Raw genomic sequence first — 26,500 nt, 5'->3', positions numbered from 1 at the left:
TATCCTCTGTAGGTGGGAGAAGTCTGATGGTGGAGGAGGATATGCATGGGCAGGTACCAGAGCCTCCGGAGTCAAGGACTGGTATGTTGCAGTTGCAGCAGGTGGAGGCTGAGGTGTACAGGGATGGGGAAAGTGATGGGATGGAGGTAGAGAGTGCTTCTAGGAAGAGGACTGGATTCCTAATGACTTCTGTATTGCAAATTGGGAATGTATGAAGGAATGTCTGGTCTCTTTGCTAAACTGTATGAAGGAAGGGGGTGTGACGGGGGAGACGCAGGGCATGGGGGTAGTTGTCTTGGTTCATAAAGGTGGGGGGAAGACCCTGGGGGCCTATAGGGTGATCTCCCTCATATGTTCTGATTATAAACTATTTGCAAAGGTATTAGGCAATCGCGTGAAAAAGGTGATTGACTTAGTTATACATAGAGGTCAGTATGGGGTACCAGGTCGAAGTATGCGAGAGGGGCACGGGAGGATTAGTGTAGACAGCCTGTACTGTCTGCACAGACAGCCCATGCTGTCTGCCAGCTTAGTTCATATTTCGCGCCACTCAGGTGCTGCCCTCTGTAGCCAGGCCTCTAGGTAGGCACGCCACCCTGCCGGCCCATGCCTCTCTCTCACTCACACAGCGGCCTAGCAGCAAGACACAAGGCCTCCCAGCTCTCTCTCGTGGGATGGCCCTCCCGGGCCATGGGCACAACACACAAGCCTGTGTACCCACCACTACTTAACAATAAACGAAGAAGCCTCCGAAGAAGTTTATCATTTAACCACCCGCTACCAGAATACCAAATAACCCCCATTATAAATGGTGACAGCGGTGCTCGCAGCAGTTGTGTTTGCCTGGAGTGAGGGAGGAAGAGGTATGAAGTCATCTTCACTTCATCACCCTACACAAGAAGCATCCGTCTCTCAACAAGTTATCCTGATGTCGTGTCTGCACTTTTGAGCACCCAGACACAGGTACAAGCAGGATCCAGCCTAAATTTGCCGAAATTCTCCGAGAATTGTAAGTGGCGTCACAGTGACCCCACGCTACAGTGACTCCACGCTACAGTGTCCCACGCTGTTTCTCAAGTCACGTGTTCAGCGTCACTTGTATGTTGCTGTTGTTGTTGTTCAGCTCAGCACAGCCGTTTCAGCAAGCCAGAGGTGAGTTTTGTGGTGATTTCTGCATCCAGTGTGAGTTCTCTACATATTTGTGGGTGGGGAAGGAGAGGAGAGGAAGTGGCTGTTCCTCACCTTGCCCATGCTCGCCCTACTCACGCTCACCCGTCTACCATACACCACTCACCACTGCCCACTCTCTCTGCTGTATTTTCTGCTGTTTTCCATGTGAATTTATTGCCAGAGCTGTGTATCCGAGTGCCCGAGGCCACTCGAAGCTACGTGGATCAGCATGCCACGTAGATCACGACACCACGTGGATCACGACGCCACGTGGGTGTGGGCGATGTCACGTGGATCTACCAGCCATGTGAGTTACCAGATGTCCCAAGGCCTCATGCTGTGGTCTGCTGCCCACATCACATTGACGTCACCCACGATGCTGCCCGACTTCATGACGTCACGATGTCTGCTGACGTCACCTCGAGATGTCTGCTGACGTTATCTCGAGATGTCCGCTGACGTCACCTCGAGATGTCTGCTGACATCACCTCGAGATGTCTGCTGACGTCACCTCGCGACATCACGCCTGACATCACATGATGTCACATCGAGTGTTTCTAGTAATTATTTTAGTATTGTCGAGAAGATTGAGAGAAAATATATGTCGTGTGTTAATTAATTCCTCTCAGTCAGTGTTCTCACATGTTGAACCGCGGTGTGTTTTTAAAGTTTTCGTGTGTCCAGTGAGGTCTGAGCCAGACCTGAGTAGCACCACTGTGCTAAGTCACCCGTGTGACCAGTGTGTTTGACAGCTGATTACTCAGCCCTGAGCGTATGAGCCCTCTTGTACAGAAAGCTTTTATGCTCGTCGCTCGTGATGTTCTGCAGAATCGTACCTACTATGATTCCCATCGAGATTGTTTCACTTCACCTCCAGACCTTCAGAGTGCAGTTATATGTAGAGAAACAAGTCTGGGGACCCTTAGACTAACCTCTGCTATAACTCCAACTGTCGAGAGAATGACACACTGTGTCAGCCTCGTGTCACAAGCTTCAGTGAGCAGCCTGCACATAGAAGATGTCACTTTGACTGCTAGCTCTCTCACTGCCGTCTGGTGTATGATGTTACAACTCCCAGATGTTTCGCCCAGTCGTCTCTGCCACGACTCGCTCCACAACTCGCTCCACGCTCGCCGGCAGTGACAGCCCAGCGACAGTACCAGTCGAGAAGTGTCCTCCTGAGTCGCTTGCCAGAAGTCCTGCCCAGTTTCCGAGTTTTGTCGACGCCTCACTCGAGAGCACCAGCATGTTGTGCCCCAGGTTGAGTGAAACCTGCAGCGACTCCTATGATGTCTGCTTCACCGTTCCAGAGGAGACCGTACCCTTTTACGTCACAGCTCAGCCGCAGCGATGTCTCCCGTGTTGCAGTATCTGTCCAGACGCAGGAAGGCGTGCAGTGATGCACTTCGATGCTCACTGCCTATGACCACGATGTTTAGCACACCCCACATGTTTTTTCTTCCCTCCCTGTAGGAAGTTTTTTTTTCCATGTCCATATGTATATATATGTTTTTATTTTGTGTTCTGTGCCCTGTTCCTACGAGAGAGAGACCGAGTTTCTTTTACCACCAGTATTGTCGCGTCGGGACGACGCGCGGTAGGTGGCCGAGCGTATGTAGACAGCCTGTACTGTCTGCACAGACAGCCCATGCTGTCTGCCAGCTTAGTTCATATTTCGCGCCACTCAGGTGCTGCCCTCTGTAGCCAGGCCTCTAGGTAGGCACGCCAGCCTGCCGGCCCATGCCTCTCTCTCACTCACACAGCGGCCTAGCAGCAAGACACAAGGCCTCCCAGCTCTCTCTCGTGGGATGGCCCTCCCTGGCCATGGGCACAACACACAAGCCTGTGTACCCACCACTACTTAACAATAAACGAAGAAGCCTCCGAAGAAGTTTATCATTTAGCCACCCGCTACCAGAATACCAAATAACCTCATTATATTAGGGATTTTTTGGAGGGCAGACGGGGGGGGGGTCTTGGGGATCGATTGGAAGCAGGCATATGACTCCGTTGCTAGAAGTATGTTGAAGATAATTTTACAGGCACAGGGATTTGGTGACGAGATAGTGCGGTGGGTGAATACTTTGCATATGGCTGCAAGGGTCCGAGTACAGGTAAATGGGAAGTTGGGGCTGCCGGTGCAGTTAGGGAGAGATTTGAGACAGGGTTGTCCCTTGTCTTAAATCCTCTTTGCATGCTTGCAAGACCCCTTTTATAGGCTTATAAAGGAAGGGGTGAGGGAACGGGGTGGGGAGGGTCCTAGCAGAGCTGGGATTGTGGGGTATGTTGATGACACCACGGTTTTAGTGGGAGGGGAGACTGGTTTGGGGAATGTGGGCTGTATAATTGAGGCCTTTGGAGCGGGTTAATGGGTTAATGGGGTAAAATCTAAGTTATTGGAAGTAGGTATGTGGGTGGGGGGGGGGAGCTGGTGGAACATTGTGGATAGAATTAAGATCTGTGGGGTTGTGTACATGGCGGATGCTGGGGAAGCGCAGAAGGTAAATTCTGGAGAGGTTGTGGGTAGGGCGTTGGGTAGGATGCGAGGGTGGAGGGCCGGGGATATAAAGTTGCAGCAGAGGGTGATGGTGGCAAACTCTCTTGTATATAGCAAGGTATAGGGGGTAGCGGAAGTATATCCCCTGAGGTCAAACGATCTTGAGGAACTGCAGAGGGGGGTTTTGATGTATGTGTGGGGTTATGGGAGGCCGTGGCTACGGAAGGAGGTGGTCATGATGAGCGTGCGGCAGGGCGGGCTGGGTCTCATGCCTTTGGGGACACGTGTAAAGGCGATTTATGTGAAGCAGTTAGCTGAGGGCGGAAGGGAAGAGGGGTATAAGAGTGGGAGCAGTCATGGAGGATGTGAGGAAATGGTGGACGGGGAAGGAGTTATTGGTGTGTGAAGATATGGTGCACAATTTGTTGGCAACAAGGGATGCAAGGAAGGTAAAGGTAAGCAGGCTTGAGAGAACAGGCCTAACCCAAAATATATAGAGTTGAAGAACAACCTGAGGACTTCTATTATAGATACTTCTTGATATGAAGCCAAGGATTCCGTTAGCTTTATTGCGAACACTAATGCACTGTTGTCTATGTTTCAGATTACTGCTAACCAGAACTCCTAAATCCTTTTCGCAATCAGTGGTATTAAGATCTACACTATTCAGTTTATAAGTGGCATGGTTATTGTTCTGTCCAACATTTAGCACTTTGCATTTGTCTATATTAAACTGCATCTGCCACTTCTCCGACCACTGCATCAGTCTATTCAAATCATCCTGGAGTGCACTAATGTCCTCGCTAGAATGAATTGGACGGCCTATTTTAGTGTCGGCAAATTTGCTTATGTCACTATTTATTCCCTCATCTATATCATTTATGTAAATTGTGAACAACAAGGGGCCCAACACTGACCCCTGTGGAACACCGCTTGTGACGTGCCCCCATTCTGATTTCTCCTCATTTATGCAAACTCTTTGCTGCCTATTTGTCAACCACGCCTCCACCCAGGAAAAAAATTCTCCTATTCCGTGTGCTTTAAGTTTCCTCAATAGCCTTTGATATGGAACTCTATCGAAAGCCTTACTGAAGTCCATATACACAATATCATATTCATTACCATGATCTACCTCAAACACCTTAGTGAAAAAAGACAGGAACGCCCCTTTGTAAAACCGTGTTGAGGTTCACTTACCAATTTTTATCTATCAAGATGACTACGAATTGCATCGGCAATTATTGATTCAATAAATTTTCCCACTATGGAGGTAAGGCTTATTGGTCTATTGTTCGAAGCTAAGGACCTGTCACCTGCCTTGCAAATAGGTATTACATTTGCCATTTTCCACTTAACAGGCACTATGCCAGTTTGTAGTGATATGTTAAAAAGATTAGCCAAAGGTTTGCAAAGTTCCTCTTTACATTCCTTTAACACCCTTGCAAACAGTTCATCAGGGCCTGGGGATTTATTAGGTTTTAATTTCTCTATTTGTCTGAGGACCATGTCACTAGTTACTGCAATCGTGCATAGTTTATTATCGTCCTGTTCTACATAATTTATTTCTGGAATTTCGCTAGTATCTTCCTGAGTAAAAACTGAGAGGAAGTAAGAATTGAAAATTTCACACATATCCCTATCACTGTCAGTGATCTGACCTGAGTTACTCTTAAGTGGGCCAATATTGTCTCTAATCTTACTTCTGTATACCGAAAAAACCCTTTTGTGTTAGTCTTCGAATCCCTTGCGACCTTAGCCTCATAATCTCTTTTTGCTTTTCTTATTTCTTTCTTTATTTCTCTCTAATGGAATATATTGATTTCTTAACTGCCCTTGCCCTCTTTTGATACGCCTATACATGCCTCTCTTTTGACCTATGAGATGTTTTAATCTATTGTTCATCCATTTGGAACAAAAGTTGACTGAGCAGCTAGAACTATGCTCTGAAAAAACGTCATATTGGCAACCAACACCAGCTACCTGACCCATAGTCAGATCATCCCAATTTAGCCCACCCAGGTAATTTTTCAATCCCAGGAAATCAACCAATCGAAAGTCTGGGACAGACTTGATTGCAGTTTACTGGGTAATTCCATAATATATTGAAATTAAGTGATTTGTCATCACTTTTTCCAAGCTCATCATTAACCTCAAGATTATTAATTAGTGAATCTTTGTTGGCAAGAACTAAGTCAAGCCGACTGTTTCCTCTAGTTGGTTCTGTCGCAAACTGTTTTAAAAAGCAATCCTGAACTGTATCAACAAAGTCACTAGACTCAAGATTTCCTGTCAGATTGTTCCTAAACCTCTTTCAGTGAGAGGGAGGATAGGTGGGCAATAATGTGTAATTATATATATATATATATATATATATATATATATATATATATATATATATATATATATATATATATATATATATATATATATATATATATATATATATAATCTCCCTCTTCTCGGGTAGAAATATCTTTAAATTTCATTTCTCTTCCATATGGGATAAGCCGTTCTTAGAGATGGTAATTTCCGAACAATAACTCCACCTTTGTTGTAACGAGACTGTGGATGTTGGCGTTAACTCGGCTCAGGCTGATCCTGTTAGTCTCTTAGCTCAGCCTGACACTACTGAAGTCTCCCAGCTCAGGTTGATAGACTTCAACTCTTTTGAAAACCATCATGTGTGATAGTGTATGAGAGGAAAATATAACTTGTTTTTGTTACCATTGGCACTGTGATGCAGAGAAGGATAATGGCACACTGCTGATGTCTTCAGTTTTGCTGTAAAAATAGTGAGTGTTGAATGATGCTAGTGCAGCCTACCTGAGTTGCTGCTTCACTCACCAGCCTACACTAACATGCAAATGTTGACAGTACCTACTACACTGACTCCTCCTGCTCCCTCCCTCGCTCTCTGCCCTCCTTCCATCTCCTTCCCTATCTCCAATTCCACCTCTCTTTTTTTTTTTTTTTTTTTACACAGGGTTTGACAAGGTTAAGGATCCCTAGCTTTATTGACAGCTATTTACAGGTTAAGGATTCCTAACTTTATTGGCAAGCTAAGAGCTGTTACCTACATCAGCTCATTTGAAAGCATTTTTATTGTTATTAGACATACAAGTAGGAAAGTAGGAAACAGGATGAAGTTGGAGCCATCTGTGGGCCAGCATTTTCATTTGATCAACTGACTTTATCTCGTTGACATCATTATCCTGTACGAATGTGTTCCATACTCGAGTCATCCTGGGTATGTATGATCTCAGATGGAGTGATGTTCTGGAGAAGGGTACAGCCAGAGTGAAGTTGCTGCTTTCTGCCCGTCTTGTGGCATAAAAGCTTGTTTCACGCTGTCTCTCTCTCTCTCTCTCTCTCTCTCTCTCTCTCTCTCTCTCTCTCTCTCTCTCTCTCTCTCTCTCTCTCTCTCTCTCTCTCTCTCTCTCTCTCTCTCTCCATTTACACAAGGATTTTTACAGGGTTAGATTAAGAGTTCCTGTCTTTCTTTACAAGAGGTGTTACCTCGGCTCATTTGAAAGCCTTTTTTATTGTTATGAGACATACAAATAGGGAACAAGAATGATCTTAGATGAAGTGGTAGTTTTAAGAAGGGCACAGCCAGACTGTAGTTGCTGTTTGCTGCCCGTCTTGCTGTGCAGAAGCTGTCCTCTCGCTGTCCGCGAAGTGGAACCAAGTATGGTACCTTTACATTAGCATTGTACGTAACGATAATACCACTCGCATTTCTCCTGTGTTGAAAGCTCTACTGCAAGGACAGATGTATTCAGGAGAGAGATGACTCGTCTCTATTCTGTCAAGAAGTCACAGACAAGACGGGGGGGGGGCGAGGCGGTCCAAGTAAGTGAAGCATACTCAAGGTGTGAGCGCGCTTGTGCCTCACTGTCTGGCAGCCTCTACTGTCGAACTGACACGAGATACGGCTTGGTGCTATCATCTTGGCCGCCTGGCTTTCAAGGTTTACTACGTGGTTCTGTATAAACAGTATGGAATAAGTCACTCTTTACCATTCATCCTTACCATCATGGCGCCTAGAGATCATCATTTGTGTTTTCTCAGGAGCAAGTGTAACTTGCCATCGTTTTCCCCAGGCTGATATAGCTGTAAGTTGGTGATTGATGTAACTGACAGAAGCTGACATTTCCTTTCTTGGATAAGCAAATGTCAGAGTACAGTCATCTGCGTATGCATGAGATTCTGGGATGAGCTGAAGGAGGTCACAGAAGCAGACATTCCATAACAATGGCCCAGCTATGCTTCTATGTGGAACACTGTCACTAACAGTGTATTCTTGACTCTCTCCCATTGAGAACTACTTCTAGAGATCTACCTTGGAGGTAATCACTCGGGAAGCATAGTGCAGAACCAGAGACTCCTAGTGCTTGCAATTTTGCCGAGTCACTGGTGCCTTACTATATCGAAAGCCCCAGCAGTATCCATCGCTACTACACTGATCTTGGATTCATCCAGCAATTACTGTCACATAGTGGAGAGGTTTAACAGCAGATCAGCAGCAAAGTGACCTTTTCTAAAGCCGTATTGACGGTCACAAAGAAACGAGCGGCAGTCGAAAAATGCTATAATTCGCCATGAGACTGTCACATGAATCGTACTAGTGATTGACAGAAGTGATGATACTAGTCTGTAGTTGCCGATTTCTGCTCTGCTCTTTTTAGCTGGTCTGCACATCTACGCAGCAATCTTTATTTAGGCCCACAGTCTTTTCATGGCCCAGGGATTTAAGGAGAAATACTTCATCCTGCCTTATTGTTACGTTTGAGAACTTTGAAAAACTTCTTGTAACTTTTAAAAGTCAAGGAGGTTCATTTACTGAATCAGGGACTTGCATCCTGGTAGCAAAGAGGTCAGCTTTCTCCTAATTGCTAGTATAGACAACCCCATCTTACCCATTTAGAGATGGAATAATTTCATCAGGTGAACAACTTAATCGGTCCTTCATCCAGGACCACCAGGGTTTGGAGTCCATTCTTCCTGTTGCCAGTTTCCTTTTGTGTCAACCTTCTATCTACAGATGGCCCATTTTTGGACTACTACTATTTGCAGACATGCTCGTCTGTGCAGGTTCCTGTTATAGATGGTGGGATACTTATCCAGTCTTGGACTTAGCAGTAGTGGTCTCTTGGCATCGATAGCCAAACCAAGGCCTACCTGAGGGTTTCGTCACATAGTACCGGTGAGGGATGTATTTGTGTTGGAGATTAAGTATAAGTGTAGTAAAGACATTCACTTGGTTAATAGTATCGCCTTGAACATTTCAGTCAGAGGTGGCAAGGTTCGAACAAAGTGCCAGCCAGTTTCCTCTTTCCCCCAGCTTGGTTGTGTGTGATTCCTCTCTCCGTTTCGTTGGAGTCTTCAGAGAGGAGCTGGAGATGTGAGAGGGGAAGTCAACAAAGTTTTTTCATGTCAAACACTGTAAGGAGTTACCGGAATCCCTGTGTATAAAGATGCTGGTTGAGGTCACCGAAAGTTATAATATGTTGACATTTAAACATACTGAAGCAAAACGGAGTCCACATTTTCATCAGAAAATTAATACGGCTTGCTTTCTGCCATTGAGGTCTGTTCATTGCAAATGCTAGTGCAGAGGTACTCGGACTTGTGTGTAGCCAGAAGAACATCAGGTAATTGGGAATGGCTGCATCAATGAGCTGTGCATGTACACTTTTAGAAAAGCATACAACAGCGCCTCCTCCTTGACACTGCCTGTTTCGTCGCATCCAGAAAAAAATTCCAGTCCTATCGTTCAAAAATGTCTGAACAACGGCGATCATGTTAGGATTATGAGCTCACCAACAATGGTAATGAAGCCCATAATGTTTGCAGACAGAATGCTAATAGACTGGCTCTTCATGTTTGTTCAGCTTGACAAAATAGGTATAAAGTGGTTTGCCCTTGAGAGAGGTAGGACACTGGGGCAGCTACTGGGACGTAGCTCTGGTCATGTATAAGGCACGAAACCACCTGCTGAGCTGAGACTGGAGTAGCTGGGTGGGCGACGTGTGCTTGCCAGTTCTGAGATCCTGCTGGTTTATTCCGTGAATAAATCTCTTAAAACTTGGTGATCTCTCTATCCAGTTCCTTTCTGTTACGACGCTATTCTTCTTGATGTCTCCTCTTGTGGTAGCAATCGTATGTATCTCGCAGACAGTTATCAGTGGTGTGCGCCCCTCCAGTAACGGTGGGAGCACTGTGTAGGTGCCTGGTAGGATGGTCTCCTATTTCCTGCGCCTCTTCTGTTTCACTGTTGATTCAATAACTGATTTCTCTGTTCTGCTGCTGAACCTGATAATTATGTACCTGATGGGTGTTTTCCTGGGACTGTGTTGGCTCGAGGTAAGACGACTGTGGGTGTCTATCTGCCCCAACACCCCTCCTTTTCTCTCATTCCTTTTTTTTTTTCTCTATCCATACCCCCCCTTCCCTCAGTCTTTTTCATGATATACGTTAGTAATATTGCAACAGTGCTGCCATGTAAAATGTTAAGTTCCTAAGTAGCACGAAATGACAACCACGACGCATCAGCAGCTGACTGGGCAACTTGAGACTTGAACCAACACTCAGACTACCAGAAGAGAGTACGAGGTTTTCCTCTGGCACCTTTAACCTCCTTAGTTCACTAGAATTTCCACTGGAAACAAAAATCCTGCAGTCAAGGGCTGGTTGTTCTGAGGCAGACAAGGTGAAACACAAACTGTGAGAGTGGTCACTGTCACCCTCAGGGAAGCTAGTCCCTGGAGGGCCCTGGACAGCGATGGTCAGTGAGTGGAGAGCAGCAAGTCTCAGTGGAAGACAGTGACTGTGTTGGGTACAACGTTTCAACACATACTGGCTTTATCAGGTACTTTACGAAAACCAGTTTGCGGATAAACGATGTTGAAGAAAGACTTGTGCAGTCAGTGTCTCGCTATTCTGACGCTGCTTCCAAATTCCTCTGCAAAGAAATCTTAGTGACAACTCCAAGCTCTTTCTTCTGTGATTAGTATTAGAATAGTCGTAGTGGCAGCAGCTACAGTGGTGCAGCAGATGCATTGATGGCAGCAGCTACAGTGGTGGCAGCAGCAGCACACACACAACACACACACACACACACACAACATACACACACACACACACACACACACACACACAACATACACACACAACATACACACTCCACACGCACACACACACACACACACACCTACACACACACACACACACACACACACGCACACACACACGCACATACACACACAACATACACACACAACATACACACACACACACACACACACACACACACACACACACACACACACACACACACACACACACACACACACACACATTGCCAGACTCACACATACACTCCCCCACCGACATCTCACTCCTTCACCTGATCCCTCCCCTCCCTCTTTCACCCTCCCCCTCCCCACCTCTCCCTCCTTCCCCCTCTCCCTCTCTCACTCACCGACTTACTTCTCCCTCCTTCCCACTCCCCCTCCCCACTACTCTCCCACATAGCCACAGTTCCTCCACTACCTCCCCCCCCCACACTCTGACATACACAATACTAACCTAACATACAGAATTACATAGGTTTCCCACTCTGAGGCAATCAGGATAAAACAAAAATGGGTTGCCAGAGAGCAACAAGAAAAACCAAGGGACAGGACGAGGAAACTGCAGAGGAAGATTGGGCAGCAGAGCTCACAAAAAGGGAGCATGAATGGGAAAATAAACTAGAAGAACTTAGCATGAGAATGGAAGAGAGGATAGACATAGAAAGCAGGAAGTGGGAGGTGCAAGTCAAAGCAGCAGAGGCCAGGATACAGAGTTTAGAAGAGGAACTGAAAGATCTGAAACAGCCTAAAGAACTAAAGAACATTTTGGGATTGACAACAGAAACTGCTACCTCAGCCACAAATAAGGGGACTGTAGGGAAAGGAGCAAAACTGCATGTAGAAGCTCAATCAGTGGAGACTGTAGTAAATGAAAGAGCTAAGCTATATGTGGAGGCCCTAACAGACCACAGCAGAGCCCAGGGAAAGCCGAGAAAGGAAAATGACAGGCCACTGAGCCCAAGTACATTAGCTAGTGAAACTGAAGAAAGGAAAGCTGCAATGGAGGAAATCAAATTGAATGAGGGGATACACAGGGATATGCAGTGGGAGAATGAAAGGGTGAGGTCAGTCTTTGTGTATGGGCTCCAGGAAGTTGAAGGGGAAACATATGAAGCAAGAAAACGAGGGAAAAAAAAGCAATTGAAAGCATCATGAAAGCAATAGGAGAAGACGACATGACCCAGCTGGAAAATTTTCGGAAAATAGGGGGGTTTGTAAAAAAAAGAACCCGGCCAGTGAAAGTGACCTTCAAGGCAGAATCGACTCGGAACAGGATCCTGCAGGAGAAAGCACGATTAAGGGACATGCCAGCATACAGGAAGGTGTATCTCGACCGCGACAGAACACAAGCAGAAAGGCAGAAACAGAGAGAGATGGTACAAAGGCGAAAGGAGGAAAGAGAGGGGATGGAGAAGACAGACAGGAGATCCCAGACACAGGAAGATCAAATACAGCCTCCCTCACAACTTCCTATAGAAGCCTCCCAACCAGGTCAACCCCAGTGCAACCAAACACTCTAAACCAAAACACCCATGCCACATCCAATGCCCCCACCCACTGCATTACAAACTCCACCCCCACAGCAACCACCCATAGTTCCTTATCTGGTCTCCCACTTCCCCAACCCCAATACACCTCCCAGACTACAATCTTAGAAAAGAAGTTGAAGGTGTGGTATACAAATGCAGATAGAATAACAAATAAGTATGAGGAGTGGCACGAAAGAATCAAGGAGACATCCCCAGACATAATAGCACTCACAAAAACAAAACTCACCAGAATAATAACAGATTCAATCTTTCCATCTGGATATCAAATCCTCAGAAAAGACAGAGGGAGGAGAGGGGGAGGAGGAGTTGCACTGCTCATTAAAAACCAGTGGGGTTTTTGAGAAAATGGAAGGAATAGATGGCACGGGCGAAAGGGACTACTTAGTAGGAACAATTCAGTCTGAGGGACATAAGGTGATAATTGCAGTAATGTACAACCCACCACAGAACTGCAGGAGGCCAAGAGAAGAATACGATGAGAGCAACAGAGCAATGGTCGACACACTAGCCGAGGTGGCCAGGAGAGCACACATGGAGGGAGCAAAGTTACTAGTTATGGGTGATTTCAATCACAAGGAGATTGACTGGGAAAACCTGGAGCCCCATGGGGGTCCCGAAACATGGAGAGCCAAGATGATGGATGTGGTACTGGAAAACCTCATGCATCAACATGTTAGAGACATTACCAGAGAGAGAGGAGAGGATGAACCAGTATGACTGGACCTTGTATTCACCTTGAGTAGTTCTGACATCGAGGATATATCATGTAAGAAAGGCCCCTGGGAGCTAGTGATCATGTGGTTCTGTGCTTCTACTACATAGTTGAGCTCCAAGTGGAGAGAGCAGCAGGAATAGGGTGGGAAAAACCAAACTACAAAAGGGGGAACTACTCAGGCTTGAGGAACTTCTTTCAAGACATTCAGTGGGAGAGGGAACTGACAGGAAAACCAGTACAAGAAATGATGGACTATGTGGCAACAAAATGCAAGGAGGCAGAGGAGAGGTTTGTTCCCAAGGGAAACAGAAATAATGGGAAGAACAGAACGAGTCCTTGGTTCACCCAAAGGTGTAGAGAGGCAAAAACTAGGTGTATAGAGAATGGAAAAGGTACAGAAGACAGAGAACTCAGGAAAATAAAGAGATTAGCCGAAGAGCCAGAAACGAATATGCACAGATAAGAAGGGAGGCTCAGCGGCAATACGAAAATGACATAGCATCGAAAGTCAAGACTGACCCGAAGCTGTTGTACAGCCACATCAGGAGGAAAACAACAGTCAAGGACCAGGTAATCAGACTGAGGAAGGGTGATAGGGAATTCACAAGAAACGACCGGGAGGTATGTCAGGAGCTCAATACAAGATTTAAAGAAGTATTTACAGTGGAAACCAGTAGGACTCCAGGAAATCAGAGCAGGGGGGTGCACCAGCAAGTGCTGGATGAGGTACATATAACCAAGGAGGAGGTGAAGAAGCTGCTATGCGAACTTGACACCTCAAAGGCGGTGGGACCAGACAACATCTCTCCGTGGGTCCTTAAAGAGGGAGCAGAGATATTGTGTGTACCGTTAACGAAGATCTTCAACACATCATTTGAAACTGGGCAACTCCCCGAGGTATGGAAGATGGCAAATGTAGTCCCAATTTTTAAAAAGGGAGACAGACATGAGACACTGAACTACAGACCTGTATCACTAACGTGTATAGTATGCAAGGTCATGGAGAAGATCATCAGGAGGAGAGTGGTGGAGCACCTGGAAAGAAACAAGTGTATAATTGACAACCAGCATGGTTTCAGGGAGGGAAAATCCTGTGTCACAAACCTACTAGAGTTTTATGACAAGGTGACAGAAGTAAGACAAGAGAGAGAGGGGTGGATCGACTGCATTTTTTTTGACTACAAGAAGGCCTTCGACACAGTTCCTCACAAGAGGTTACTGCAAAAGCTAGAGGATCAGGCACACATAACAGGAAAGGCACTGCAATGGATCAGACAATACCTGACAGGGAGGCAACAACGAGTCATGGTACGTGACGAGGTGTCAGAGTGGGCGCCTGTGACAAGCGGGGTTCCACAGGGGTCAGTCCTAGGACCTGTGCTGTTCTTGGTATATGTGAATGACATAACGGAAGGGATAGACTCAGAAGTGTCCTTGTTTGCAGACGATGTGAAGTTAATGAGAAGAATCAAATCGGATGAGGATCAGGCAGGACTACAAAGAGACCTGGACAGGCTGCAAGCCTGGTCCAGCAACTGGCTCCTTGAGTTTAACCCTGCCAAATGCAGAGTCATGAAGATTGGGGAAGGGCAAAGAAGACCGCAGACACAATATAGTTTAGATGGCCAAAGTCTGCAAACCTCACTCAAGGAAAAAGATCTGGGGGTGAGTATAACACCGAGCATATCTCCCGAGGCGCACATCAATCAGATAACTGCTGCAGCATACGGGCGCCTGGCAAACCTACGGATAGCGTTCCGATACCTCAGTAAGGATTCGTTCAAGACTCTGTATACCATTTACGTCAGGCCCATACTGGAGTATGCAGCACCAGTTTGGAATCCACACCTAGTCAAGCACGTCAAGAAATTAGAGAAAGTGCAAAGGTTTGCAACAAGACTAGTCCCAGAGCTACGGGGATTGTCCTACGAAGAAAGGTTGAGGGAAATCTGCCTGACGACACTGGAGGCCAGGAGGGTCAGGGGAGACATGATAACGACATATAAAATACTGCGCAGAATAGACGAGATGGACAAAGACGGGATGTTCCAGAGATGAGACACAGACACAAGAGGTCACAATTGGAAGTTGAAGACTCAGATGAATCAAAGGGATGTTAGGAAGTATTTCTTCAGTCATAGAGTAGTCAAGCCGTGGAATAGCCTAGAAAGTGACGTAGTGGAGGCGGGAACCATACATAGTTTTAAGGCGAGGTATGATCAAGCTCATGGAGCAGGGAGAGAGAGGACCTAGTAGCAATCAGTGAAGAGGCGGGGCCATGAGCTATGACTCGACCCCTGCAACCACAAATAGGTGAGTACACACACACACACACACACATACAGCTATGAGAGGCGGGGCCAGGAGCTATGACTCGACCCCTGCAACCACAAATAGGCGAGTACAAATAGGTGAGTACACACACACATTCACTTTCCTGCCCGCAGTGAGAGAGGAAGAGAGGAGGAAAAGGAGGGAGGGAACAGAGCCTTCTGCTTTACCAGTGTCACTACTTCTGTCAAGTAATGATAGTTGGACAGTAGTCAAAGCCTTTCTCTGCAGATAACCTTGGTAGAGGCCTTAAGTAGTACATGTACTACTATGTACTACCATGTACTGCCCTGTACCTTATTTACTATAATTTACCCACCATAATTTAACTGTCATGTAATCCAAGAACTTATCTTCGTTGGTCATCATTCACCTTCATACCCTATCACTACCCGTCTTCATCACCATAACCTCTTACTACCAGTCTTCACCATAACCTGTCACTATCCTTCTTTATCACCATACCCTCCCATTACCCTTCTCCACAATAACTCGTCTTGTGACGCAGGTGTCGGCGACGGACGGGGACGCAAGTGACGCGGGTCGACTGATCTACACACTGACGGGTGATGGTGTCGACACCACCAACGACACCAACACCAGCTTCTCCATCAGTCGTTCTTCAGGTCATCTCCACCTCTTACAGGTAGGTGAGGCGCGTCAAACCTTACCTTCTCTCTCTCTCTCTCTCTCGCTTTCTCTTGTGACCAACTACGTCGAGGAAAATAAACGTCTGGAACAAATCTGAAGTTTTCCCTGAAGCTCTTTGAGTATTTTATTTTCTTTCAGTACCACCTCTTTATATGTCTTTAAAATATATGTATATTTTAAACTTTATTAAACATATACATTGGGAACGAGAACCACTTCGAGTGACTTCACAAAACCTATATATTAAACATTTCCTCCAGCGACTCGGCGGTGGGCTGCTTGCCCAGGATGCAGCAAGCATTTCCTCTTCAGATCATAACAATGACTCTGGAAAAGGAAGTCGGTTGCGCTTTGGTCTTTGGTTTTCCTGATGAGTTTGTTACCTAACTCTTCCAGAAACTTAAGTGCACACTTGCTCTATGCTCCGAGGGTCTCTTGATACTATTGGAACGAAGTTACAGCATTGTGCCAGGCTCCTGTGTTTGTTGATCTGGGTCTCCCTGACACTAGTAACATCACCCGCTTTAGCTTCAGAGAATTTTAGGTAGTTGTCTGCCATTGTTGCCGCAAAGGTATAGTCCCAGACTGTCTTTCCAGAGTAGCATGGTTACCATCCAGGCGTTCTGTCACTGGACCTGAATACATAAGGTTCACGTTCCGGTGGGCAACGGGCTTCAGCGAGACTTTGATGATATGACTGACCTGTTTGTGTGTGACATACCTTCAGTCTGAATCATGACAGATGAAACCATAGAGCCAACTAATCAGATGATGCTCTGCTTCAATGATTATGAAAGCGGTTAGGCGAAGAGCTACGCTAATGTGAATGACCTAAGGGTGGAGGAGACTACCCAGAGAGGAATTAGAAGAAAATCTCCAGCATGTGATGCCTTCACCACTACGAGGCAAACTTTGTCCTTTCCTTAGGCATTGTCGAGCAACGACCGGACACACTATGACCAGAGACATGGTAACGAGGAGGAGGAGGAAGATGGAAATGGGTTAAGGAGGTATCGCGGAAAGAAAAGAAAAGGTATAGAAGTATAAGTGGACCATCCACAATCAGTGAATGTGTGTGGTTTACTTGAAAAATGTCTACATGTATACTCGTGCGGTAGGTGTGGGATGTGTTTTATCATGGTGTCCTGCCCTCGGCTAGGCTAGGGTGTCCTGCCCTCGGCTAGGCTAGGGTGTCCTGCCCTCGGCTAGGCTAGGGTGTCCTGCCCTCGGCTAGGCTAGGGTGTCCTGCCCTCGGCTAGGCTAGGGTGTCCTGCCCTCGGCTAGGCTAGGGTGTCCTGCCCTCGGCTAGGCTAGGGTGTCCTGCCCTCGGCTAGGCTAGGGTGTCCTGCCCTCGGCTAGGCTAGATTGTCCTGCCCTCGGCTAGGCCAGGGTGTCCTGCCCTCGGCTAGGCCAGGGTGTCCTGCCCTCGGCTAGGCCAGGGTGTCCTGCCCTCGGCTAGGCCAGGGTGTCCTGCCCTCGGCTAGGCCAGGGTGTCCTGCCCTCGGCTAGGCCAGGGTGTCCTGCCCTCGGCTAGGCCAGGGTGTCCTGCCCTCGGCTAGGCCAGGGTGTCCTGGCCTCGGCTAGGCTAGGGTGTCCTGCCCTCGGCTAGGCCAGGGTGTCCTGCCCTCGGCTAGGCCAGGGTGTCCTGCCCTCGGCTAGGCCAGGGTGTCCTGCCCTCGGCTAGGCTAGGGTGTTCTGCCCTCGGCTAGGCCGGGGAGTCCTGCCCTCGGCCTGGCTAGGCCAGGGTGTCCTCCAGGGTGTCCTGCCCTCGGCTAGGCCAGGGTGTCCTGCCCTCGGCTAGGCTAGGGTGTCCTGGCCTCGGCTAGGCCAGGGTGTCCTGCCCTCGGCTAGGCTAGGGTTTCCTGCCCTCGACTAGGCCAGAGTGTCCTGCCCTCGGCTAGGCTAGGGTGTCAGGCCAGGGTGTCCTGCCCTCGGCTAGGCTAGGGTTTCCTGCCCTCGGCTAGGCCAGGGTGTCCTGCCCTCGGCTAGGCTAGGGTGTCCTGCCCTTGGCTAGGCCAGGGTGTCCTGCCCTCGGCTAGGCCAGGGTGTCCTGGCCTCGGCTAGGCCAGGGTGTTCTGGCCTCGGCTAGGCTAGGGTGTCTGTCGGCTAGGCCAGGGTGTCCTGCCCTCGGCTAGGCCAGGGTCGTCTTAGATGTCGGCAGGTTGTCGAGGGTGCCACGGCTATTGTTAGGTAGGGTGTCCTATCAGGCCATTTTGCTTCACGTAGATGTTCAGGTTGTCGAGGGTGCCACAATTGTTAGGTATTTATCAATTTTGCACGTAGACTGCCAGGTGTTATCCAGTATTCATTATTGTCTGGTACATCACTCAGTATTCTTGGCCTTGGAAACTCATCTTACTCTTTGTTACAAGATCATCATGTGTATACTTTGCGGTAGTGAAAGTATCACCGTCTGGGGTTCATTTTCTTTGTCGTGTAAGTAGAGTTCATGCACTCTATACTGTATCACTGTTCATTATTTGTTGAAACTGTCACTAGACATAACCGTGTTACTGTTGCAGTTTCTCACGACACTGTCAGTAGTCACCAGTGTTACAATCCTACACTGTCATGATACCACTGAATTACTTGCCACATTTTTCGATGTTTTCACACAATACATCATTGTTGTTCCTAAGAGGGAAGATGATTTGCTGCTAATAACTTGTGTTGTTTCTCCCACTGGTCAGGGTCTGGCCATTCACTTAGCTTGGCCACCCGATGGCTGACCAGGCAAGTGACAACAATGAACGACGAGTCTGATGAACTGTGATTAATATCCTTCTAACCTGTCGGTTCTCTGAACCAGTTATCTGCATTCCTCCTTCCTCGCCTCGAGGCCACTTCACATGGTGTTTTGTTGCCTGCTGCTGGTTGTTCCTTGACTGATTCCTTGGGACTTCCTCTTACATTCGTCAGTAACATAGTCCTGACAAGTTTTAATTAGATGACCAGGGTCTGGTCCTTGAAGGAGGATCTGGTTATGTACTCTGGGGTGACTGCACCATCCCTGGTATGGGATGGATAATTGCAGTCAGCCTGGGACTGATGCAGATCAGCGAGGAGGTCATGAGAATCCATCCCCTCCATGATCTACGCCCTCATGAAGCTCGAAGTGAGCCGAGATGTTGATCACTGTGTCCCATCCCTATTCAACGACTCTCTGGGTCTTAGGTAAGATTCGTCAGAAAGCAGGAAAAACTTTTCCTTGGAACTACCTTCATCTGCCTTATTTAAGACAAAAAGAGTCCCTTCGTTTCCATGATTGGCTAGCTCGAAACAGCCAATCTTAGTGCCGATTCTTAAGCATGCCTATAACCAATCAGCAATTTGTGGTTGCTAGGCGATGGCTTATTGCTTGCAGATGCATTACCGACTGAACAAACCTTGACCACGCAGCCAGTCACTGCCGTGCGCTCAGCAGTCACTCCCGCAAAATCCCAGCTGTCCCAGCCAATAAATATCACTGTTTGAAATAGTTTTCTTTTATCAAATCATGCATGATTAAGCAGCTAATTATTATCATGTTCGTAACAGTATAACAATTTAAAGTAACAGAAACCCTGAGGATCTTGAATGAGATTGATAAAAAAATGTGAAAACAAATTGAAAGAAGAATTGCTCGCAATATTAAAGTAAACCTTAAAGAATTTATTGAACATGGTAAGAGGAAGAAAATAATGAAAATTACGAGAGGATCTTTCATCGACTGTGACGCTTAAATGACTTTCAGCAGTAAAAACAATTACCTTTGTGTTGTACTCTGCTCGGTCTGCAGTCCATCATGACACGAGCAAGAAATTAATCCTTCTTTATAGGAGGTGATACCAACACACTCAATATTATCAGACTAGGCAGAGTAAACGTTATGATATCTAGAGAAGCTCAGCATAAATCATTCAGGCACGACGAATTAGTAACTCTAACTTTATATCCACTAAGAGTACAATTTACTAAATTATTACAAGTCCTTGCTTAACATCACGGTAGATAGGATATGAAAATGATTCATTAGTCAGAGGAAAGGGAGAGCGAGATACTTTAATGTTAAAGGTTGTTATGTGACAATGACTATCTTGCCATTACCAACACTGAACATAATGGGGGAATATATCACATAGTTAAAGATGAATCACTGGAATATGAAAATTGTGCTTTTAGATCAGGGTTTACCTTGTATACAAAGTAAATGATAAATGTTATCCAGGCATTTCAAAAGTGCAAGAGCTCTGGATTATATATCAACCAACCTTCAATTAAATGACTGTAAACACGCCATTAAGGTTGCAAAATCATGAAAATATTTATTTGTATTTTTAGAATTAGTGCCAATTATATTCAATCTAAACTCCATTGTATATAGATGTTGCAAATTTGGGTCTCCATGAACAGACCTGAGAAATAGTTTTCTTGTCAGCTTCAAAATATTAACATTTATGTATTGTACCTAAAAGACGGCTAGTGCAGTGTGTTAGTGTTAATTTGTCAAACTTATTTTTAAAAGTGTAATTTTTTTCTTGACATATTTGGGTATGGCTGTTTTTGAGCATCTTCAGTCTTTACTGGATAATGCCGTGTAAATGTAGTTTTTTCACCAGTTGTGGCCTTTACTGAAGGAAAGATTTTTAACGACTTTGAGCTGTGCAAATTTAATTTACCAGAAGAATTAACTAAATTGGTTTCCATGCAAGAACTGGAAAATGCTTCTGATCGGCTTCATTCTCTCTCTCTCACACACACACACACACACACACACACACACACACACACACACACACACACACACACACACTAATCAACATGTGCCAAAGGCAAAATGGTAACTAACACTACAAAATATATTGTTTCTCAGCCGCTGGACCGGGACGCACCTACGGGTCGTGCTTGCTGGGAGCTGAAGATCACAGTCACGGACGGTCTCCACACAGCAACTACCAACGTACACGTCAATGTTAAGGACATCAACGACAACGCTCCCTTCTTCCCTAACCTCACCATCAATGCCACGGTCCCTGAAAACGACAGAGCAGGTAAGTTAAGCATGGCATAACTGTGGTAAGGTTAATGTGGTACAGAACCTGTCTACTTCGCCGGGAGGGGGGTCATTAAGGCTACAAGTCACCTATTTAATGCTTGTCAAGAATGCCTTAATTCCTAAAAAATAGGATTAAACACACACACACACACATTATATATATATATATATATATATATATATATATATATATATATATATATATATATATATATATATATATATTCTGTCAACAAACCGGCCGTATTCCACCGAGGCAGGGTGCCCCCCCCCCAAAAAAAAAATTAAATTTAGTAATATATACAGGAGAAAGGGTTACTAGTCCCTTCCTCCCGGCATTTTAGTCTCCTCTTACGACACTTGTGGTTTACAGAGGACGAATTCTGTTTCACTTCCTCATGGAGATAAGCGGAAATAAACAAGAACAAGAACTAGGAAGAAAACCCAGAGGGGGTTTGTATATATATGCTTGTAGATGCATGTGTAGTGTGACCTAAGTGTAAGTAGAAATAACAAGAGGTACCTAAAACCTATACATATATATATATATATATATATATATATATATTTATATATGTACATATATACATATATACATATATATATATACATATTTACAAATATACATACATATATACATATATACATACATACATACATATATACATACATATATACATACATATATACATATATACATACATATATACATATATATACATATATACATATATACATATAACTGTGGCAAAGGACCTTAATATGTACTCCCCTGATAATGGTTGTGGGTGTTGAATCTCAGGTTCCGCCACTGCCTGTAGACTGCCTCGCGGGTCTGTCGTATCTATGCTTAAAACTGTATATATGGTGCTTACTTCCTATGTCATTCCACTTTTTGACCATCCTAAAGCTAGAAAAAAAATCTAGAATCATTATTTCATATTTGTGCCTCTTTGTACCTAATCCTCACCTTACAAACAGTTTGTTCCTTTCTGGCTTATCAAGTTCTCTAAGTTTCTTTTACTGTGTAACTATATTTTCCCACTGTTTTCTTTAAGTTCAGTTATTTTAGCTTCTCGTAGGTCTATTCTCTAAACTCGGGGACTAGTTTTGATGTGAATCTTTGGACTTTCTCAAGTTTATTTAGAAGCTCCGGGTATGTGCCTCGGAGATGTAACATAGATCGTATATGTAGTCTTGAATGATTCTTATCGTTAAACGGTTCTCAAGTTAGCTGCGCGCGCACGTGCCGCCAACGCTGTACTGTTGATATGCACTTCACTGACACGTTTGGTATTATACTTACCGTGAGGACCTTGTCTGAGGGCGAGGTTTGCAGCGTCTGTTCCCTCGGTCTAATGATACAACACATGTGCAACAGTTAAGTATCTTTATTCTGAAACGTTCCGCCTACACAGTAGACTTTTTCAGTCGGATACAGAGGAAGTATGAGAAGCAGTAGAGATGTAAAAACGATGTAATCAGCCCATCAGTCTTGAAGACTTAGGTCTGAGGTGGTCAGTCCCTCACCCTGGAAGAGTTTTGCTCCATAGTCTGAAACACTGTGAAGCTGAAACAGCAGTGTGGAGACTTGTATACTGTCAGAGGTGAGGCTCAGATAATCTTGACAGGAGAGACGGAGCCCACTAGTAGAAGTAAGAATGTAATCATTGAGAGAGCAGGTCTTTCTCAAATTCATACCTTCTCACTTGTAACTAGTGGTCAGGCAAAAATGTTATCGAAGGTGTTCTCTGTACCAAAATAATACCGTTGGGTTGCAGTGTCTTATTCTATGCCCCCGTCTCTGCTTTCTTTGACATTTCTTGATTTTCCTAACTTTTTTCTTGTTTGGATTTTAGTAGTTATTTGATCACCTCTGTAGTCTGCCTAACTCATGTTTTTTTAGTTGTAATTCTTAGTTTTTTAACATATTCAACAGTGATGCATAAGATTTTATAAAATGTTTGTGCATTAATAACAGTGCTGGTCCTAGCGATAACCCTGTTCACTTCTGCTTAATTTGATGCCTCTATTTTGCTTCCTTCTCATTAGGTGCACTATTCTGAATAAATATATTTTAGTGTACTTGCTTCTTGTTTGCGGATCAGCAGTCTCTGATGGTGGAACAGTGTCGAATGCTTTGCAATCCAGAAACTTATAATCAATACACGCTTCTCTTTCCTGCTTACACTCTCACCATGTCACAGAGCTCCCGTAGGTTTGTAAGACAGGAGAGTTCTCTCTTAACCCCTGAAGATTCCCTTTAATTATACATTCTATCAGTGTGTGTGTGTGTGTGCGTGTGCGTGTGTGCGTGTGCGTGTGCGTGTGCGTGTGTGTGCGCGCGCGCGCGTGAAACGCAGGAGGCTCGATCGTGCGACATCCACACTGAAGTATAGTGTCAGACTCGACCTACTCATCCATTCTTCAGGCGCTCCAGTATCCGCCTCATTATAGTCTCAGTCACTCTGGGATGTGTTATCCAATGTGACTGAGACGATATTAAAATTAAACGAGACTGTATTTAAAATTATCTTGGACAATACATTCAGATAAATTTTAATTCATAGATTTTCTTGCTGAAACGTTTTAAACATTGTTTCTTTGCCCATCCTTACATTTCCTAAGGTTTCCATCATCTGTTATTGTATGTCTTATTGTCTTTTGCTTAAATTAACATGAATTGTATTACAAAAAATTCAGTATTATATATCTTGCCAAAATAGCCGAATTGACCGATTAAGCATAAGTGACTTGAAAATTGACCTTTCCTAAAACAACTGGATTCACATACATTTGCATTTAAAATATAGCAAAAAATTAAATTTGACCACCTAACTTGGAGACCGCATCTCACTTGTTATAATGAACGTTATTTATTTTAACATAATTCTGCTAAACATACTTGAGATTAGTTTAAATTTATTTAATATCATGGTAAGTAATGATATAGATTTTCGTTATGTTCAAGTTGATTTTCACTAATTTATTGCATTCATTAATTTTCATTCATATTATTTTGCAAAAATGACCGTTGTTTTGTAGGTCTGACTCAGATTCTGGTGTTACACACAGTGCAATAAGATCACAGTAAACAGGTGATATCACAATATACAGAACAACCACTGTGGAAAAAAATAGTGAACTTCCAAGCGATTTCGTGATTTCTCACATTATCTGTGTGAAAAATAATAATGTAAGAAGTCACGAAAACGCTTGGAATTTCACTATTTTTTACAGTAGTTATTCTGCATGTGCATATATATATATATATATATATATATATATATATATATATATATATATATATGCAAAACAACCACTCTGAAAGAATAGAGAAATTCCAAGCGCTTTCGTGACTACTCACATTATCAAGGAACTATTAGTTCCTTGATAATGTGAGTAGTCACGAAAGCGCTTGGAATTTCTCTATTCTTTCAGAGTGGTTGTTTTGCATATTCTGAAATCACCTGTTTACTGTGATCTTATTGCATATATATATATATATATATATATATATATATATATATATATATATATATATATATATATATATATATATATATATATATATACAAAAATCAGTGTTTTAAGAACATATATGGTCCAACTTGTATTTATCATTTCATCAAAATCATAATTTCCACTAACATATTTCCTTCAAGTGAAGTTCCTTGATGCCGATGAGAGCTCTTGATCCAAGGAAATGAACCTGACTTCTCCTGCTTTGGATCGAAGTTGATTGCTTCCCACTCTACCAAGCTAAACTCGCAAAGGAAGCGATAAACCCTATGGGTTTAGCGCTTCCATTGTGAGTCAGTAACAGTCATAAATTGATGACTTACATTAGTGAACCCAAGTAATGTACACGAAGAACTGTCTCCTTCGTGTGTACACTCAAGTGACGGTAGAGGCGCTATACTGGCATTTCTCATCCCAAGTGAGGAACTCTTGGTCAGAGGAGTTGGAGCTACTCTTTCCTCGGGTCAAATATGACTTGCTATCATTCTCCAGACACTGTATCATACGTACGGGTTTAGTACCTTTTAGTAACAAATATAATAATAATAATATGTGCTGTCATGCCTCGCTCAAGGTACAGCGGAACATTTTTTAAGAATATGTGAGCTCATAAACTTAAAAAAATATGGATAACTATATTTTGCAGCTTCACATTATTTTCCTCTAACAACAATATTCATGACTTTGCATTTATCTTTGTTGATCTGTTTTCTATATGAGTCCTGTTAATTTTAAATATTTCCTCGTAAAAAATATATGAAAAAAGTCTTCTCCCTTCCATAAATTGCATGATAATGAGCTGTACACATCAACAAAAGTATATCTCCCTTTTTTACGTAAATTAAAACTACAAACAAATATATTTTGTTTCATCTTTGTTCTTTAATTCAACTGTAAAACTTCGACAATAATTTTTTTCCATACTGCTGCTAGGCCAGTGTTGTTTCCAGTACTGTCCCTCACACACTTGTTAATTTTCAACACCCCCAAATTATATGTTGTCCTCTAATGTAAATACATTTCAAACTACATTGTCTAGAGTATTCTTTTATTAATAAGTGAATGTGTTTAGGAGAATGAATGTATTGCGGAAGTGAATGTATTGAAAAGGATATAATAAGGATATGTGCAATAAAGGTGTGTATGGAAGGAGCGAATGTATTTATATTCTTGGAGTTTGATATACAGTATCAGCAGATGTATCTGTGAAGGATGAGAAAGATTCAGTACGTATTCACGAAGGAAGGTTGAAGAGTTTTGGAAAATTTGGCAGTAAATGGAATTAGGATAATGCATCAGAGCATTATGGAGTTGAAGCTTGTATATGTGTTTGAGCTTGGTATTGATGATGTTGCAACGAGGCAAAGATTGGAGGCACTGGAAATGTGTTGTCTGAGATCCGTTTGTTGTCAATGTTATGTAAAGAATGTGGAAGAACGAAATTTGAATATGGCGTAGTATCTGATGTTAATTTAGAGAGTGGAAGAGAGGTTGTTGAGATGTCGGTCGTGTACGAAGAATGGAGCAAGATAGATTGATAGTGTATACATCTGAGGCGTATTGCACGTAATGCAGGTCACATCCGAGGGAAACAAGCATGGCAGGTTGACAGATATGCATCGAAATGAAAGAATTTGAAGCATCCAGCAGTTGTGTGAGCGTGTTACATGAGAAGAACTGGTCTCGTGTGCTTTAAGTTATTTAGTGTGCTGTTAGAATGTGACCAGAGTAACATCTGTGAAGGGACTCGTAAACCGTCTAGTCGAACTGAGTTTTGGAAGTTGGAAAGCACAAGGCCTTTACTTTCAACATAGGATAGTGATGTGTGTGCCTCTGATGAATGTGGTTTCTTCTGTGGGTCATTTTATCGTAGTTTAGATGTATGTTTATATA

General features: G+C 44.2%; 1 protein-coding gene across 1 annotated transcript in view; it reads left to right on the top strand.

Annotated features, from left to right (window-relative positions):
* The window catches only part of LOC128687001 (putative neural-cadherin 2), a 1,231,968-nt gene that overhangs the window by 1,025,845 nt on the left and 179,623 nt on the right, over positions 1 to 26,500 (top strand). The window contains exons 9-10 of the mRNA XM_070082105.1: positions 15,908 to 16,045; positions 20,903 to 21,080. Coding sequence (XP_069938206.1) covers positions 15,908 to 16,045; positions 20,903 to 21,080 — 316 coding nt within the window. The remainder of the gene's footprint in view (positions 1 to 15,907; positions 16,046 to 20,902; positions 21,081 to 26,500) is intronic.

The sequence above is a fragment of the Cherax quadricarinatus genome, chromosome 7 (genome assembly GCF_038502225.1).
Source record: "Cherax quadricarinatus isolate ZL_2023a chromosome 7, ASM3850222v1, whole genome shotgun sequence".
Taxonomy (NCBI): domain Eukaryota; kingdom Metazoa; phylum Arthropoda; class Malacostraca; order Decapoda; family Parastacidae; genus Cherax; species Cherax quadricarinatus.
The sequence above is the reverse complement of the archived record's forward strand: the minus strand, read 5'-3'. Positions and strand labels throughout refer to the sequence as shown.